The 13,972-nt window shown below is 34.7% G+C and overlaps 1 protein-coding gene across 1 annotated transcript; it reads left to right on the forward strand.

The window, feature by feature from the left end:
• Positions 1-242: 242 nt before the first annotated feature.
• Positions 243-13,028, forward strand: LOC111516299 (uncharacterized). Its single transcript, XM_074186601.1, has 6 exons — positions 243-287; positions 7,409-7,789; positions 10,965-11,466; positions 11,665-11,819; positions 11,884-12,232; positions 12,643-13,028. The coding sequence occupies exons 1-6, from the start codon at positions 243-245 to the stop codon at positions 13,026-13,028; spliced, it is 1,818 nt and encodes a 605-aa protein (XP_074042702.1).
• Positions 13,029-13,972: the final 944 nt, after the last annotated feature.

The raw sequence follows: 13,972 nt of genomic DNA on the forward strand, positions 1-13,972 counted from the left end.
TGAGTTAATTATCGGAAAAAACCATTTAAAATACGTCCAAATTTAAAAAAATGTACACTATTGTTTAGAGAATTCCAAGATCCTTCAAAAGATGTGCGACTCGACACTTATTTTCCATCAAAATTCCAAGGGTTGTTCACCTCTCTGCTCCGGGGTCGAAGTGACGACGTTGTAAATGGGGAAAAAACTGTCCCCCTCCCAATGAAAATCGACCTCTCTGAGCGTTTTTTCGGATTTGCAATATGAGTGCTCAAAACCTCCATGTCAATTTTTCGATAGTCCACCATGTATGTTGCTGACATTATCATTGTCATACAATTCCATTCATACAATCAAAAGACATATTGATTTCGACCACTTCAAGAAAAAGGCTTTTGGAAATATTTATTCTGTACCTATTCGTAGGCAATCTGATATTAGTGTAATTTGGCTTTTATGTAGAGTGTTGTGCTAATGCACATGATTTCTTATTGAGTTTTTTCTACACCCGTACTCTAACAATACACTTATATGACCATAATCCGTTTCATAATGATATCCATTATGATACAGATTTTTCATAACGATACAGATTATCAACCAATAGAAACCCATAATTTTTCAATCGAGAATCCTGTTCCTTTGTTTGTCCTAGATTCTAACCTAAGTAACTAATTGCTTTATTTGTCAAAATCAGTTTTCATATTACCTACCAATATTATCAAAATGTCTGAAAACAGCGATATAAGAAGGAATACCATCGACTCCAATATTTTTAAAAGATCAGATTGATTACAGTTGTTATATTCAATATAAATATAATTAGAATCTTTATAGTTTTCATATATCCATGATAATACCATTAAGTTTGTGCTTTTTTAAAAAAATATGAGTTAATTACTGTAAATGTGCTCAATACAAATATAATATTTGTAGTTTTTCATTATTTATCGGGTTTAGAAAAAATAGCTTATGCAACTCTCATGTAATAGTTATTAATACACTCGCATATACCATACAAAACTCGCCTTCGGCTCGTTTCGTATCCCGGTTAATGCTCGTGTCTTAATAACCATCATTACATGATCGTTGCATAATATACTATTATATCACTTTCATGTGACGTTATTCTGTCTTTGAGAATTTCAAATTTTATTACAATATAATCCAATTTACAATTGTTACAAGGAATGTAATAAATTACATTTCATTTTTTTGTAGTATTCGTTTTATCTTTCAATTTAGTATTCAAATTCTGCATAATTTTAATATTTTTGATATTTTGTTCATTATCAAAGAGTTTTATGATATTTGAAGGTGAATTTCAAAGATAAGGTAGATACATATTTATATGAAAATTTATAGGTGAATTATCATTACATGAATTTCTATTAATTATATCAGAATTTGTATTACCATTGGTATTGAAAATGACTTTATTGACAATTTTCTGGGATGAGATTGTTCGATCAATATGTCTCTAAGAAGTCTGAGATATTTTTGCTCGAGGGAAGGTAGTACTAATTTTCCTATTCTTTTTTCCGAACAGAGTCTTGAATTCATTTTCATTGATGTTTTACGGAAAGAATAGTTATTGATTTTTTTTGTCAATTTATTCAATTTCAAATTATTCAACTCAATTCTGAAGTACAACTTCATAATTCATATTAAATTCATTGCTTCGAACGATTCACATTTCAAATATTTCCCAAAATCGGATATATCTTGCCAGGGTTGTATTTTAGGTAGAGGACATTATTCATGAATTTGATATCTTTTTTTTCGTAGCATTCAAAAATAATAGAATAGTGTATGGTTTCCATTCGAAAAAATCGTGTTTCATCATTTTTCTGGATGTTATGTGGCCTTTTTGTAAAACCCACTACCACAAAATTTCAAGTTTTTGTTTTGAATCGTTCTCTATACAGGGTGTTCCTCAAACACATGCTAATATTTAAGGAGGTGATTCTTAGACCTATTTTAAGGAAAAAACGTCCTATCAACGTATGTCCTGAACGCCTTAACTTTTGAGATACAGGGTGGCAAAGTTTTCAAAAATAATCAGTTTTTTAATAATAACTGAGATAATTTTGTAGACATCTTTAGCATATTTGGTACATATGTTCCATGCCCCAAGGCGCATTTTCTGATGTACAATTTTCCTAATTTTCTCTGCCAGTGGCGTACGTACGAGTTTTGAAATGTATATTTTTGGCGAAAAAAATACTACGCCACTGCTTTATCTTGAATTAAAAATTATTTTTAAAATCTCCATACATTTTTGAGCACATTTGATCTGCTGGGTTTTCTTTGTACGACGCATGGTTTTCGCTCAAAAAATTAAAAATCGCTTTACTTAAGGATAAATTCCTTAAAAATCTGATGTGGTATCGTGCATCGACTGAAAGCAAACTAAGATCAGATTTGTTGCAAAATAATTGAGGATCTAAAAGGTATTTGTTTGTTGTCAGATGCACTGTTCTCAATTAAAATTATGTCATAATGCAGCACCGCTTAATAATTTTTGAAAACATAAATTCAGTTATCCTGGAATAAATGACGTGTAGCAGTAGCTAATATTGATGTTGGTTTAAAGTAAGGTGTTGGTGTTAAAAACTGTCACAGCGCGTTTTGATTGATTTTGAAGTGTTATTGTAGTTATTTTGGTAGTCCGCTGTTTTTCTGAATATATATCAGTAAATATGGTAAATTATACAAATGCGGAAATGGCGCAAATGCATTACGTATATGGCCTTGCCGATGGTAATGCAACAGATGTCAGGCGCATTTATCAGGAAAGATATCCTAATCGTGCCTTACCAGATATCCGAACCTCTTCAAATATTCATCGTCGACTTGGGGAAACTGGTAGTTTCAAGAAAGGGACTCCGGAAGGTAGATCTCGTGTAGTAAGAACTCCTGAAATTGAGAAAGCGGTGCTGCAAGAAATTGAGGAACATCCTGAGACGAGTACGAGGAAGATCGCTAGAACTCTGGATATTTGTCATCAAATTGTTTGGCGTATTTTGGTTGATTTTTTGGTATTATACCCATACCATATTTCAAGAGTGCAGGCATTACTCCCCAGAGATTTTCCACAGCGTATGAACTTCAGTCAGTGGTATCTACAAAGTATTGTACTAAATCCGCAGTTTGAGACACATATTTTGTTCATAGACGAAGCAAATTTTTCTCGGAATGCCATTCAAAATTTCCATAACAATCATGTGTGGGCTGAAGAAAATCCCCATGCAATAACCGAAACCCATTTCCAACACCAATTTTCGGTTAATGTATGGGCAGGAATTATAGGTGATCATCTAATAGGCCTATTTTTTCTACCAGGACGCCTTGATAGTCGTTCTTATTTACACTTTCTCGAAGAAGACTTACCTGGGTTATTGGAAGATGTGCCACTTGCGTTAAGGAATCGAATATGGTACATGCACGATGGCGCCCCTGCTCATTTCAGTGTAATTGTCCGAAACCATTTAAATACAGTTTATCCTAATCGTTGGATAGGTCGCGGAGGACCTCAGCAATGGCCAGCAAGATCCCCCGATCTCAACAGTTTAGATTTTTTTTATGGGGTCACCTTAAAACTCTGGTGTATAAAACTCCCGTTAATACTTTAGAAGATTTAAGAGAGCGAATAGTTGCCTCGTGTGAAACTATACGAAATACGCCGGGAATATTTGAACGGGTGCGTAATTCCATGCGTAGAAGGGCGGAAGCATGCATACTAAGTGCAGGTGGCCACTTCCAACAATTTTTATAATCAGTTTTGGTATTATTACTAATTAACAAATTTGTGCTATTCGTTTAGACTTACTGTCCCAAAATAAAATAAAACTCGTTTTTGTGAAAAATTTATTTTTTTGCAGATTACGTTTTCAAATATAATTAGGGAATTGGTAATGCGTTATGAAGCAATTTTCAGATTCTCATTCATTTTAGAATTGATCTAATTTCTTAATTTGCTTTCTGTCGATTTTTATTTTTTTGAGTGAAAATCATGCGTTGGACAAAGAAATACAAAGAGATCAAATTTTCTCAAAAATAAATGAGGATTTCAAAAATGATTTTATTTTGAAAATAAAGCATTGGCGTAGTACTTTTTCCCCAAAAATATTCAATGCGAAACCCGTAGGGATGCCACTGTTTGAAAAAATACAAATTTGTGTACATCAGAAAATGCGCTTCGAGGCATGGAACATATGTACCAAATATGCCAAAGATGTCTACAAAATTATCTCAGTTATTATTAAAAAACTGATTATTTTTGAAAACTTTGCCACCCTGTATCTCTAAGTTAAGGCGTTTAGGACATACGTCCATAGGAAATTTTTTTCTTTAAATGGATCTAAGAATTACCTCCTTAAATATTAGCATGTGTTTAAGGAACACCCTGTATATTCCCAACGAACGCTGGTCGTGAAAGACCCTGTATAATATCATTGATGGCCTTCTTCGCAAATAACTGCTGTTGTGGATCCATTTTTCGGAGCTCGACCGCCCATGCTGCAGCAATTTTGTCGCTGTCATGTTGTGGTTGTTGAAGGCGTTTGGAAGCCAATTTCACTAATTCCTCAGTGGGATCTGCAGCTTTACGTTTCCTGTTATTTCGACGAGGTGCATCATCCGCTTGAGAAAAATAAAAAAATCGAAATTAAATCATGCAGCATAACCATACTATCGGGTTTCAAACGAACTATCTTTGCTGTTTAAATTGTTTGGGATAAAAAAAGCTCATTTTCAGCTATAATATCCCAAGGACATTGATAACTAACGAAATAATTTTATCACAGTTTTCGAAAGCACGTTATTTGGTAACATCCCGACGCCGAAGGCGGAGGGATGTTACCTAAAATAACGTGCTTGAGGAAGTTGTGATAAAATTATGAGTTATTTATCAATGTTCGAAGGATATTCGGTGAGAAAATTTTTTGCAATTCGAACAAAATTATTTATTGAACACACAGTTATTAAAAGAACAATTCGTATAATGATATTCCGTTGATCTTGCTGTATTTGCCTCGGTTACTGCATAGGTGTTTCCACGCATACTATTGATTATTTGGTTATGATGTTCCTGATCAATATTCAAATAAGGTTTTATGGAATTTCCATTATTGTGCCCAATAATTTTCAACAATTGCTGTTCTTGAACTCCACTCTTAGCTAGTTGACTGACTGCAGTTGCTCTATTAGAGTGATTGGTTATTTTCCTCTGTTTCGTATCCAAGCCAATTGCTTCAGCAGAAGATTTCGTCCATCCGTTGATTATATTTCTACCCAGAGGCATATTGTCATACCAGTTATCGCTTCCTGTCTTCCAGTGACGATTTGGCCTTAAAAATAGTCTATTTGTCTTGATATTTGTGCCTCGTTTTGATAATAATTTAATGAATAATCTGACAAGACAAGCATTGTTATCACTATTTTGAACTAACCATTTGCTAAAGGCGCAGTTCTTTGAACCCCCTTGGCAGGTTTTACTGAAAAATGGATTATATTCTATCCTATTAGTTGGAGATCCATTGTTGTCCTTTTCGATATGAAAATAATCAACTAAGCAAGCAGCACCTTCACCACCTCCCCAAGCCAATTCCACCGCTGCTATGTGATAAAATTTGCGTAGGAGTCCTATAGGGGTATTTTCATCCCAAAAGTTTATGATTTTACTCATTTCATTTGAAGTTAATGGTACTGAGCTTGTTTTGCGTTTAGTGGGATCTGTTTGTAAATTTCTTCGTGCTGCGTCGCGTGCATTCCGCGCTTGTTTGAATACAACACTTTTAAAGGGGTCTAGCATGATATTATACTCCTTGTAATACTTTTCTTGTAATAATTTGCTTGTTATATTCCATACGGTTTTAACAGTAGCCTCCTTAAACTCTGTGCTATCCTTTTTTCTCATATTAATCGCCCAATCCTTGAGTATTAATGCAAGCTCTTCGAGAGTACGATTTCCATCCAATTCATATTTTCTGGCGTCACAAAACTCCATAAATATTTTCCAAGTGTATTTTTTACTATTGACAGTATTTTTTGGTGTATTTTCTTCAATGATTTTGTCAATTGCCGCATCATTTTGAACACCAAAGCGAGGAAGTGACATTTTCGAAATAAATTGAATTACTGAAATGTCAAACAACTTTATTGTGTTGGTTGCTTAGCAATGTCATGACATAAGTGATAACTACCCGTGAAAACTATCCATGAACAGTATAATCCAATGTTTATCAAACACGGGATGGTTGCTGGAATACCTAAAAAAGGATGCATACATGGAAGATATCAATACTAGTATTTCTAGTATGAAAGGTGTTTTAATCGAATCGTTCGCGGAAGTTATCAAGGAATTATGGTCAGAAGATTCATCTGATAGAGTAATTAACACAGTCTACTTCAAAAATCAGATTCAAAGATTTGCCCCTCGATACATGGGTTCTGCCCATCAAGACGCCCACGAATTCCTTCGATATCTTTTAGAAGGTTTACATGAGGACCTCAACAAAATTACTGAGAAACCTGAACCAATCTTAACTGAGATTGACGAAAAATTGAGCGATAACGGAAAAGCACAAGAGTCCTGGCAGAGATATTTGAATATGAACAACTCCAAGATTGTAGACAATTTCGTTGGTCAATTAAAATCCACTATGAAGTGCACACACTGTGGACACTCATCAGTAATCTTTGATCCTTTCTGGGATTTGTCCCTTCCCATACCACAAAGATCTGGCCAAGTGAGTTTGTCACATTGCTTGGATTCTTTCACAAAAGAGGAAACTCTGGATGGAGATGAAAAACCAATGTGTTCGAGGTGCAAGCAAAGGAGAAAATGTACAAAGTCCTTATCAATCTATAAGTTTCCCCGTATTTTAGTAATTCATTTGAAAAGATTCTCTCCGACGGAAAGGTTCAGTGGCAAATTGAACGTTTACATTGACTTTTCTTCAGATGGATTAGATATGAGCAGTTATGCAGCAGAGAATGTGGCTCCTTGTCATTATAATCTATATGCACTTTCAAATCACAGTGGGACTACTTACAACGGACATTACACAGCATATTGCAGACACCCATATAGTGGCACATGGCATGAATACAACGATTCACAGGTGTTCCCAATTTCGCCAAAATCAATTGTGAGCAATGAGGCATATGTCCTCTTTTATGAACAGGAGGGAACGAAGCAGCACCTTTGATGTGTGTGTTTTTTTTTTCTTCTTTCCTTTTTGTATTTCTAATTGTGTCACAAAATAAAATCAGTGTAATGATGGTTTCATTGGTTATTTCGACACACATGACTAGAAATAGACAAATTTGATAGGATAATTTTTTGGCAAAAAATTTTCATCTGAATTTTGCTGAAAACTGACTATTTTCTGTTGCTTTATAAAGTTGTTTTTCTTTGTTGCAGGTACCAACCTCAAAACAAGAATGGAAACAAATTGCACAAGATTTCTACGATCAACGGAATTTCCTCAATTGTCTGGGTGCAATCGATGGCAAGCATGTGGCAATAAAGAAACCTCACAATTCTGGATCACTTTACTACAAGTACAAAAAGTTTTTCAGTATTGTGATGATGGCAGTGACAAATGCAAACTATGAGTTCATGATGGTTGATATAGGAGTGAATGGGCGAATATCAGACGGTGGTGTAATCAGTTACATGAAATTCGGACAGGCGCTTGCTGGTGATACATTGAAAATCCCGGAACCAACACAACTGTCGAATAGTCACAAAAAATTTCCTTTTGGTTTTTTGGGAGATGACGTCTTCGGGCTAACAGAAAATGTTATGAAACCGTAGCCCCTGTTGGAAAAGCTAAAAATATATGTTATAGCGCCATCTATGGTTGGCTATGAATATTATCATCCGGCATCATGTAATAATGATGTACAAAGTAATTTAGTTGGTCTGTGCTGAGAACTCAACTAGACCATTTCATTTCAATAGGTTATGGGCCCAAATACCACGTGTTGGGTATGAAAGAAACAAGTTGATATTGCACAAGTATGGCTGGTAACTATACAGGGCTTTTCATGATGAGCGTTAATTAGCCGTTTCTGACGAACTATTTAACGGATCAACCTGAAAATTTCACAGTATGCAAAAGTCAATATGACATACACGTCTAAAATATTTTAGATGAAGCGGCGTTGTAGCTTCTACTATAAATTAGCGGCTTCTTTGATTTTTCAAAAGGAACACCCCTTATATAATATCATACTATGATTCATCATCACTTTGTCAACAAATTAATATACTATTTCCCTATACCTATCTATTACCGTTTGAAAGATATAAATTAATTTCGATATTTTTTTTACCAAACATGAACTTTTATAAATGCTGATAATCTTGAACTCTCTTGCACTAAAACGATCAAATTTGAAATAGAGTGGAGTGATACTATGAGGATCTTAAATCCGAGTCATATTTTCATTTGCCTCATACAGGGTCTTCAAAAAATGCAGATACTTTGATCTCATGAAAAAATGAGTGGAACTCAATTTTTCCAAATGGAACACCCTGTATATTTCAAAATTTTTGAGCTCTACATCCAATTTTAGAATAACTTTGTTCAGATAATACTATTTCTATTTTGAACCGTTTTCGAAATAAACTGTTTCAAACGGAAATTGACATGGTTTCCTTGTTCATCACTCATTTTTGTAAAACAGATTTCGTTTGATGTTTCTCAATTAGTCACATAAATTAATGAGTTAATTTAATCGTCAGTGTATTACAGAATATGTTCAAACACATCTCCACCTCTACTTGAACAAACATGTAATCTCTTCAAAAGATTGTCATGTGTAGCGCTTCTGATCAAGTCTGGAGTCAAACTATTGAAAGCAGTTGTAACTCTCGATTTCATATCTTCCATTGCTGTTATTGGAGTAGAGTAAACCATATTTTTAATGAAACCTCACACGAAATAATCTAATGGATTACCATCTGGTGTTCGAGAAGGCCAACGAAAAGGTCCATTATTACCAATCCATCTGTCTTCGAAGATTTTGGTTTAAGCTTCGCTGACTGATTGAGAATGATGGTGTGGAGCACCATCCATTTGGTACCATACACGTTCTCTTCCTGGTCTATTATTTAAAATCATTTGAATTCCATTCCTCAGTTAATCTTCATATTTTGATGCATTCAAATTATCATCATAAAACTCGATATAAAAAATTGGCTCATTCTTTATGGCACAAAATACATTGATTTGCCATCTTTCTTGAAAACCCCTTTGGCGGACAATATGGGGATTTTCTGGCGCCCAATAATGACTGTTTTGTCTATTGAACTTGGCCTCATCTGTCCATATGATATTGTCAAGGAAATGTTCATCCTCTTGAGTCTTGACAAGTAACCATTCAAAGAATTCCACTCTACGAGGTAAATCAGTCTCTTTCAAATGTTGGACACTGTAGAACCTATAATTTTTGAGGACGTTGAGTATGCACTCCATGAAAAATGTGAGGATTTGAATCAGCCCAATAGCGACAATTATGGTGGATAACTGTGTCATTTAGAAAAAAAAAACATCCATCACTGAAGCAAATGTTGAAAACAAAATGTCGAATTTCCACCGCTCGTTCACTAACCAAATCGCAAAATTGCAAGAGTTGATCAAAATCATCTTCATTCAGTGATAGGGATGCCATTTATGCTTATTAAGAATTCGACAAATCGTCACGTAGGGTATACCTATCTCCCTTTCAGGCTCGTGCAGAGAATCATTTGGAAATGCATGAAAGTCTCCCAAAACTGTTGTGGATATCTTTCATGAAATACTCGGCATGTTCTACTTGAAATTCTATTGCACTCACCATAAATTATTAATAAATTCAAGAAATCATCATTACTGTAACCTAATCTTGACATTATTCTATTATAATTGGTAGCTATCACAATCAGTTAAAACCACCAACGAAAGTGTGAAGTTAAATAATTGGTTTATTTATTTTTCCAAAGCACACTATTAAAAAATATCAATGTGTACTGTTGTACGTTAGAGACCAATACCTCAATGTATACAAATTGTAACTTTTTCTAAGGTAGGTACATACCAATTTCGAATTGACTGATCTGAGACAGTTAAAAAACTGGATCAAAAAGAAATATTACTAAGTATAAAAAAAAATGTTGAATATCCAAAATAAGTGATGAATTCAAAAAACCAGCAAGAAAACCACGTCAGTTTCCGTTTGAAACAGTTTATCTCGAAAACGGTTCAAAATAGAAATAGTATTATCTGAACAAAGTTAATCTAAAATTGGATGTAGAGCTCAAAAATGTTGAAATATACAGGGTGTTTCATTTGAAAAAATTGAGTTCCACTCATTTTTTCATGAGATCAAAGTATCTGCATTTTTTGAAGACCCTGTATGAGGCAAATGAAAATATGACTCGGAGTGAAGATCCTCATAGTATTACTCCACTTCATTTCAAATTTGATCATTTTAGTGACAGAGAGTTCAAGATTATCAGCATTTATAAAAGTTCTAAACGGTAATAGATAGGGAGAGGGAAATAGTATATGAATTTGTTCACAAAGTGATAATGAATCATCATATGATATTATATACGGGGTGTTCCTTTTGAAAAATCAAAGAAGCCGCTACTTTATAGTAGAAGCGACAACGCCGCTTCGTATGAAATATTTTAGGTGTGTAGGTCATATTGATTTATGCATACTGTGGAATTTTCAGATTGATCCGTTGAATATTTTGTCAGAAACGGCTAATTAACGCTCATCATGAAAAGCCCTGTATATCAACACAGTTTTTAATAATTAAGGTACTCCTCAGCATCGAGTACTGATACCATAATGTTGATGATTTCAATCTTTTTGACAACTCTTCAAAATAAACTAACAAGGTACTTTCGGAACAAGAATTCACCTTGGCTATCATTTGACAGCCCATAAGATTTCTGTATAGTGAATGTTCCCAAGTTAAAGGGACGTGAAAATTATAGTGATTGGGTGTTCGCCATTGAAAACTTCTTGGTGCTTGAAGGACTTTCAAAGTGTATATCCGAAGTAGTGGTAGAAGACGACGCCAAAGCAAAAGCGAAATTGGTATTGACCATCGACCCATCTCTTTATGTTCATGTGAAGGAAGCCAAAACAATCAAGGATCTATGTGACAAATTGAAATCCATGTTTGATGATAGCGGTTTCGCGAAGAGGATCAATCTACTGCGAAGTTTAATTTCGATTCGTTTAGAAAACTGTGATTCAATGGGAAAATACGTGAATCAGATTGTTGAAAATGGGCAGAAATTACTTGGAACGGGTTTCAAAATTGACGATGAGTGGATCGGATCATTACTATTAGCGGGTTTACCTGAAAAGTATTCCCCAATGATCATGGCTATTGAACACTCCGGTATTGCCATATCTACCGACGCCATCCGTACAAAGTTGCTCGATATGGAAGTGAGCTCCATCAGTGCGACAGGTAATGCGTTCAGCAGTAAAATTTTTGGGCGCAGACAGACAACTGTTGGTAACAATGCTGCGTGTCAAAGTCAAATGTCAGGAGTGACGTAAAATGTTACAAATGTAAACTAGTTGGACATTTTGAAAATAAATGCCCAAATGATGATCATGCTGATTTCAAAGGAACCAAGAGGCAAGCATCGCCAAATGTTTTCAGTGCTGTTTTTTCTGAATGATGCGTTTGGTAAATATGATTGGTATGTGGACTCTGGTGCGAGTTATAAACTTACTGCCAATGAAGAGTTATTGAGTAATGTTCCAAATAACACCATAACAAAACATATAACTGTTGCAAATAACACACAACTCACAGTGAGAAGCTCAGGTGAGGTTGACCTGAAAACTAAATTTATGAAAAAGTGTTTTAACATTACAGTTAAAAATGTACTCTTATGTTCCGGGTTTGACCACAAATTTATTATCGGTTAGCCAAATGATAAGGAACGGAAATAGTGTCGAGTTCCAAGAGAATTGTTGCAGAATTTTCAACAAAGAAGGCCTATTGGTAGCAACAGCAGATATGACAGATGGGGTTTACAAATTAAACGTTCACAAAGATAAATGTTTATTAGCTGGAACTGCAGTCTCTGGAGACGTTTGGCATCGCAGATTTGGACATATAAATAGCGAATATTTAAATGAAATGAAAAATGGAATAGTCAAAGATATTGACTATACTGGTACGGTTGAAATTTCCAGTCAAAACTGTATTGTTTGCTGTGAAGGTAAGCAGTCTTTAGCACGGCAGACGTGCTAAAGACTTACTTGAAGTACATGTAGTACATGAAGACGTTTGCGGTCCTATGGAGAACAAATCTATTGGTGGATCTAAATATCTTTTTTACTGGAGGATGATTACAGTCGTACGGCTTTCATATACTTCCTCAAAAACAAGAATGAAGTTTTTGATTGTTTTAAAACCTTTAAAAATATGGCTGAAAATCAAAAAAAGAAAAAGATGAAATTCTTCAGGTCAGACAATAAAGGGGAATTTTGCTAAAAAGATTTTGAAAATTTTCTGAAAAGCTGTGGTATAAGACATCAAAAAACGAATCCTCACACTCCTCAATGAAATGGCAGTCAGAGAGATTGAACAGAACCATTGTTGAGAAAGCCAAGTGTTTGTTATTTGAAGGAATTTTAGAAAAACGTTTTTGGGCTGAAGCTGCACATACAGCTGAGTATTTACGGAATAGATCTATAGCTTCTGGAATTTCTGTGACACCTTATCAATTGTGGATCGAAGAGAAGCCAGATGTAAGCGGATTGAGAATATTCAGAAGCACAGTGATGGTTCATGTTCCAAAGGAGAATCGATTGAAATGGGACAAGAAAGCAGAATACATATTCGTCGGTTACAGTGACAATGTTAAAGACTACAGGGTGTATAATCCAAAGAAGAACATTGTAATCGTCAGCAGAGATGTAATCTTTATGGAAAAATTAAATAACGATGTGAGTATCAATGCTATTGAAGATAATAAAAATGATACTGGAAGGGAAAAAGATTCAGTGGGATAACTATCTGCAGTAAATGAAACTCTTGAAGAAGAAGTTTTTGATGATGGAATAGATGAATCTGATAAGGAAATCAGAAAGAATTCCCAAACCTAAAAGATTTCATGAATATGTAACTTACCTATGTCTGGATAGTAGCAATCTAGAAGATGATCCAGTTACGATCGAGGATGCACTGTCAAGGGCAGATAAAAACAAGAGAATCAAGCTTGGGAGTTGGTGGATATACCAAAAAAAGGCACTATAGTGGAGTGTAAGTGGGTGTTCAAAAGAAAAAGTGATAGTGAAAATCAAGTCCGATATCGTGTTCGGTCAGTGGCCAAAGGGTTCACTCGGAAACCAGGTATTGATTATGACGAAACGTTTTCTCCTATTGTGAAACATTCTACTTTGAGATTATTGATTGCACTATCTGTAAAATTAGATTTAAAAATGATACATCAACAATTGTTCCGATGGAAGCCATTGGGAACAAGCTAAGCATATCTTACAATATTTACAGCTTACAAAGAATTATGGTTTAAAATTTGTAAAGCATAATGCAGAGTTGGAGGGTTTCGTTGATGCCGATTAGGCAAGTAATCTTATGGATCGGAGATCTTTCATAGGTTTCTGTTTCAAGCTTTCTGGTTCCACAGTATCCTGGGAGAGTAGAAAACAAAAGACAGTTTCTTTGTCAAGCACCGAAGCTGAGTATATGGCTGTCTCGGAAGTTTCTAAAGAAGCTATTCATTTGAGAAATATGATTAATGAATTGATTGGTGAAAATTTTTATGTAACTTTCTATAGTGACAGCCAGGGTGCTCAAAACTTAGCAGGCAATCCTATAGTAAATAAAAGATAAAGACACATTGATGTTCGCCATCATTTTATTAGAGAAGCTATTGAAAATAATTTAGTTAAAGTTGAGTTCAGTTAAACATTATAAATTCATAAAAATATTAGGC

The sequence above is a fragment of the Leptinotarsa decemlineata genome, unplaced genomic scaffold (assembly GCF_025532065.1).
Source record: "Leptinotarsa decemlineata unplaced genomic scaffold, Ldec_3_MD MMD2_P_RNA_scaffold_4, whole genome shotgun sequence".
Classification (NCBI taxonomy): Eukaryota; Metazoa; Arthropoda; class Insecta; order Coleoptera; family Chrysomelidae; genus Leptinotarsa; species Leptinotarsa decemlineata.